Source organism: Mauremys reevesii, linkage group 4, assembly GCF_016161935.1.
Source record: "Mauremys reevesii isolate NIE-2019 linkage group 4, ASM1616193v1, whole genome shotgun sequence".
NCBI classification, from domain to species: domain Eukaryota; kingdom Metazoa; phylum Chordata; order Testudines; family Geoemydidae; genus Mauremys; species Mauremys reevesii.
The window spans coordinates 46715703-46721890 of NC_052626.1; the positions used below are offsets into that span (position 1 = coordinate 46715703).

Here is a 6188-nt window from a genome sequence, read left to right on the forward strand (position 1 = left end):
TTTAAAACTATAAAATTCATCAGTCCACATGCTTGACAAGGGTATATGTTCATTATGGGGTTTTGTCTGTCCATCTTTCATTGGACTAGATGAAATATTAGGATGTTCATTCTTACCAATTCCTGTTTCTTGCCCATACTCTTCAGCTTTAGATTGGAGTACAAACTCAGTACAATTTGTAACTGTAGAACAGAGCCAGATAATTGAAATTGCTAGAAATGGGATGTGTAAAACAGATGATAGCCAGCACACTGTGCCTTTTAACTTCCTTTAAATTCTAAAAGGTAACTCGTTTTCTAATAATGGCATTGTTGGGTTCTATAGTTAGCTCACTGATTTCCAGCCCATACTTGATTAATTTGTAAGTAAATATATATTTCTAACTGCCAGCCCTGTAAACTCAGTCTGGGATCGAAAGTCAAGTTGTTTGTTGCTTTCTACATCACTAGTAATGAAGATTTTGCCTGCCAACTTGTTTTTATTTACATCTGTACAACTAGGGATAGATTTGGCCTTGCAGTTTAAACTTGATTAACAGTTCTGATAACCACTCTTCTATAGCTGCTGTCTCTGCAGTGCGAACAAGTTAGCTTTTTATTTTGTCACTACCAAAGTGATAACACACATGGAACATGTCTGAGGAATAAGGTGCCACTTTTTGTAATTTTTCAGGATAGGACCACCCTTTAAATGATTGGTTTAGGGCATTTAATTGATTGTTTTCCTGAATTGCTCCAAGATAAATATATCAAAGAAATTCCTGTCTAGTTTATTTTTACTGATATACACTGTATTACTTGAATAATATAAATAATTCTGTTATGGGAATCTTCTGACAATAGTAGTATTACTATCTTTTCTGAGTGAGGCGCACCTGAAAGAATATCTTCCACACAAATCTGTCATCCTTTTACAACTGAGAATTTAACTCTAAAAGAAAGGACAACAGACCTCTATGGTGAATTTGTTGTGTTTTGTATCACAAATAGGCTTTTGTTGAGATATGTTTGGGAAGGATATGAGATGTAGTGGAGAAGTTATTTAAACTAAACAAATTCAGAAAGTGTACTAGATCTCAAAATTTCTGTTTAGTGGTTCCTTGAGATTGGCTTGCTATGTTCAACAGATCTTTCTAAGAGATGAAAATTGCTTAAACAAAAATATTTTACAATATTTTACAATATACAATGTTTTATAGCTATCCATGTTGCTTAATAAGTAATTTTATCTTCATTTAAAAATATTTTATACCTCAGAAAATACGGAAATGTGGTCATCGTTTTCTTTATTTCTACAGGGTAACTTGCAGCTGCTGCAGAGCTGCTTGGCAGTGCTAAATGGAGACACATAAAACACTCTGTCCATCCACTAACAAGGGCTGCCTTCTTCTGGATTTTGTTTTCATGACTTTTAATAGGGATTTACATCTCACCGGAGAAATCAGTTGGCAAAGTATGCATAAATAAACTCCGTGTCTCTGAAAAAGTGAAGACTCCTGAAAGCAGTTCCAGACTATATGAAGCAAGAGCATACTCATTTATGCACATGTATTCACACACGTTTATTTAATCATTGTATGCTTTCATTGTTCAGAAATCAAATGTCCTGTTTCTTTGTGAAAGTAGCCAATATAATTATGTTCATGTTATGAATAGTATTATGGTATGGCTGCCAATCTTATTTACCTTGGTAAGTAATTTCTGAAGTTGCCGATTTGAATGCATTGTTCAAATGGATTAAATATTGCCATTAGATGTTTGAATATTGTTGTTATAAAGCATTGTATGCATTGTCTTAGTTTTTCCATGTCCTGGTATCAAACATCTTAATGATTTTTTCCAAATAATGAACATTTCTTAGAAATTTTGGAGAACTTTATGTAATCTTTATAATTATGATTTAAAAGGAAAAGCAAATGCATTAGTATGTTTGCCTTAACTTGTAGACTAATCCCAATTATTGTAAAATAAACTGTGAAATCAGTGATTTTTTTCTAAAACTATGCAGTCGTATCTATAATTTAAATAGGCATTTGTAGCAAATTTGGTTAATTTGATCAGCATTTTCTTCACTCCTCCCCTGAAGCAAATTGTTGAATAGTGTTTGATTGGACTGACCCTGCTTCCTGCTAGACTCTTCCAATAACTCTTCTCACTTAAATTTGAAGGTTTATTAGCTTATCTATCTACTGGTACCCTCTAGTTCACTTAGACATTGTTTCAGACTTGGTTACAATTCTATAGGAAAGTAATTTTTAAAAAGAGTTCAGTTTTTTAGTAGGAAAGAGGAAGAAGAGTGGCAAAAGCATGAGTTTAGACAGCAGGGGAGGCAGTCAAAGAGACAGTGTTGCAATTGGCCCCTTCTTGGTTAAACACAAGTAGCTCTGTCTCAAAAAAACAAACAAAAAACAACCCCAAAAACAACGATTTGGACATGGAGTGGCAGGAATGAGAGGAGGGTCATGTTCCCCTGACCAAAATTTTGGGCTGTGGCTCTTACTGACTTTGGCTCCTTAGGGTATGTCTACACTGGCATCGCCACTCAGGGAGCGCTGAAGGGAAACCGCGGATGTGTGTTCACACTGTCAGCTGCCTGCGCAATAGCATGTTCATACTTTCGGCACTTGCATTGGAATTTGAAGTGGTGCACTCTGGGCAGCTATCCTACAGAGCATCTCTTCCTCTTCTGCTGCTAAGAGTTGTGGTATAGACACTTCTGCACAGGTGCTCTGGAATTACACAACAGAACTACAGCTCTGGAAAAAGACTCATGGTTCAAATCACTAACCAAAGACTCAGGCCTTGTCTACACTGGCAAGTTTCTGCGCAGTAAAGCAGCTTCCCCCCAAACCTCCCAACTCCTGATCAGAAACAGGAGGCGTTGACCTGGACTGTGGGTTCCACCAGAGGGGAAGGTCTCTGTGCTGTTCCCCGACCCACATGGTGAGTCTCTGAGGCGAGAAAATACGCCAATAAGCACAGGACCCACCAAGGTAGAGGAGGAACTTTGTCACAATACATATAGCCATGAGTTCAATTCATTGAGGTTTAGATTCATAGCAGAGATGAGCTTTGTAGTTGCAAAGAGTTCCTTTAGAATTCACTCCATAGGTTATAGTCCAATGTCCAAATATCATAGTCAGGGCGTACCACCATAACTGAGACCTCAGTCTTGCGACTCAAATGTCCCCTGATGAAGCTTACGCAAATCTGAGATGACAGAATCGGGACCCAAGGATCTTTTATACAATTTCATGTCGTCTTTGACAAGTTGGGAGTAATTAGGATGATTTTGAAAGAGGTCCATCGCCGGTACTTAGCTATAGAATTAACATAAGGCAATTTTGCTTGTTCCTCCACCATTCACAGATTATTTGCTAGACATTTCAAAGAGAGATGAATACAGTGATATCCCGTGTTTACAATTCATTTAAATGCTAGGACAGGGGTAGGCAACCTATGGCATGCGAGCTGATTTTCAGTGGCACTCACACTGCCCGGGTCCTGGCCACCAGTCTGGGGGGCTCTACATTTTAATTTAATTTTAAATTAAGCTTCTTAAACATTTTAAAAACCTTATTTACTTTACAGACAACAATAGTTTAGTTATATATTATAGACTTATAGAAAGAGACCTAAAAACGTTAAAATGTATTACTGGCACGTGAAACCTTAAATTAGAGTGAATAAATGAAGTCTCGGCACACCACTTCTGATAGGTTGCTGACCCCTGTGCTATGATGTTCTTTTGATCTCTGAATTATCAGAATACAGCATAGACAGGGACTTGATTATATTGTCGACCCTACTCATACATATGTAAATACACAAAAACACAAACATCATCTCTCCACATGTCTTTTGAGGATTATTGTGCAGGATGTTTAACCCTTTATAGCCATGTGTCTCAGTGGGATACCTCCGGAGGACCGCTGTAATAGACCTGGGTGTAGCCCAAGCGCAGAAAGCTGTACGCTTCTCATTGGGGTGTTTTTTTACAGTGCTGCAACTGCGCAGTTTGTGTGCATTAAGTGGCTTGGCAGTGTGTACACATTGGGAGTTACACCGCAGAAGCTGCTTTACTGCGCAGAAACTTGCCAGTGTAGACAAGGCCTGAGTCTTTGGTTAGTGATTTGAACCATGAGTCTTTTTCCAAAGCTGTGATTCTGTTTTCCAGAGCACCTGTGCAGAAGTGTCTATACCACAGGTTCTCAAACTGTGGTCCGCAAGCTCCATTCTAAGGTGTGTGCAGGCGTGGGTCCACTAATTAGGTGCCTGGACTCTAGAGAACATAAGAAAGGCCGTACCGGGTCAGACCAAAGGTCCATCTAGCCCAGTATCTGTCTACCGACAGTGGCCAATGCCAGGTGCCCCTGAGGGAGTGAACCTAACAGGCAATGATCAAGTGATCTCTCTCCTGCCATCCATCTCCATCCTCTGACGAACAGAGGCTAGGGACACCATTCTTACCCATCCTGGCTAATAGCCATTTATGGACTTAGCCACCATGAATTTATCCAGTCCCCTTTTAAACATTGTTATAGTCCTAGCCTTCACAACCTCCTCAGGTAAGGAATTCCACAAGTTGACTGTGCGCTGCGTGAAGAACTTCCTTTTATTTGTTTTAAACCTGCTGCCTATTACTTTCATTTGGTGACCCCTAGTTCTTGTATTATGGGAATAAGTAAATAACTTTTCCTTATCCACTTTCTCAACATCACTCATGATTTTATATACCTCTATCATGTCCAGAAGATGCACATGTAAGGGGAGGTAGGTGGGAAGGGGCAGTAGGGTGAGAAGAGGGAGTTGGGGGACTTTAGGAGGTGCAGGGCTATTAGTGGCCAGAGAAAGATGCGACATTCCCCAGCTCCAGGGCTGCAGTTGCTGGGGAGAGACCCCCGTTGTTCCCAGCCCCAGCTCAGGGGCTGCTGCGGCGGAGGAGAGAGGGCACATCCATCGCATTAGAAAGTTAAGACTACTGATATTATTTGTAGAACAAAAAATGGGTTTTTTTATGTAGCACTTTTATCCAAAGCACTTTACAATAGTTTGCTAACAGTACAAACAACATTTGGAAAGATCATTAAGTGGTCCACTGAGACCTTCAGCAATTTTCAAGTGGTCGGGGGGGGGGGGGGGGAAGGAGGAGAGGGTGTTGAGAACCACTGGTCTATACCTTGTTATCTGCTTCATAACTCCTATTCAATCTTGGAATTGCTGCTTGTGTTGCTTTGTGGACACTTGGCAGCGCAGCAGGGATTTGGATAAATGAGTTTTGTGTTGGAGATCCAGACAGAAGTGAGTTAATATGCCAATAACTAGATCTCCTACATGGGTTCACACTGATATACCATTTTTGGGTCTCATGACAGAAGCGGTTTCAAACATGAGTAAGATGCACAGTGCAAGCCTCCCTTTACTCTGATGCAGCCATTTATACTGGGGGATTGTACAGATATGTAGCTACACAGGTATAAATTCCTGATGTAGACAAGCCCTTAAAGAGGAGCTGATGCTGAAAATGCTGCTTGCATCATGCATTGGATTGTTTAGCTTCCAAGTTTGAAAATCAACAACCAGTGACTACACGTGCATATCATTATTTCCAGTTATGTCTATAATAATATGCTATTCATTTTAGGGATCATTTCTTTTATGTATGTATTTTGAGGAGCTCATAATCTATAATCAGACTATAGGAGAAAAGGAATACGAAACATATACTGTTAAAAAAAAGGAAATAGATAAAATAGGACCTCTAAACTTCCTACAGCAACAGCAGTGTTTGTTCCATCCCTGTAGTTAATCCGTTCCTCCAAGAGGTGGTTGCTAGGTCGGTTGAGATGGAAGAATACTGCCCGTTACAGTGGGTTACATCGGCCTAACTCCAGCAGTCAGAGAGTGAAGTTTTTCACAGCGCTGAGGGATTTAGGGAGGAGGGGGATGTTGCACCATTGTAAAGAGCAGTTTATGGCACTGGGCTTGCACCTTCCCCGACAGGGTGACCAGATGTCCCGGTTTTATAGGGACAGGCCCAATTTTTGGTCTCTTTCTTATACAGACGCCTATTAGCCCCCATCCCGATTTTTCACATTTGCTGTCTGGTCACCCTACCCCCCCTCCCCCCCGCACTAGCCACGATCAGTGCCTGGCTCTCCCGTGCTGGTGCGCTTGGGATAAAGGGAG

General features: G+C 40.5%; 1 protein-coding gene across 1 annotated transcript in view; it reads left to right on the plus strand.

Moving 5' to 3' along the window:
• Nucleotides 1-1975, plus strand: part of SNX6 (sorting nexin 6) — a gene marked incomplete at its 5' end in the record, with an annotated part of 48469 nt that extends 46494 nt beyond the window's left edge. Inside the window, one exon of the mRNA XM_039534202.1 lies at nt 1298-1975. Within this exon, the coding sequence (XP_039390136.1) occupies nt 1298-1351 (54 nt within the window). The remainder of the gene's footprint in view (nt 1-1297) is intronic.
• Nucleotides 1976-6188: the final 4213 nt, after the last annotated feature.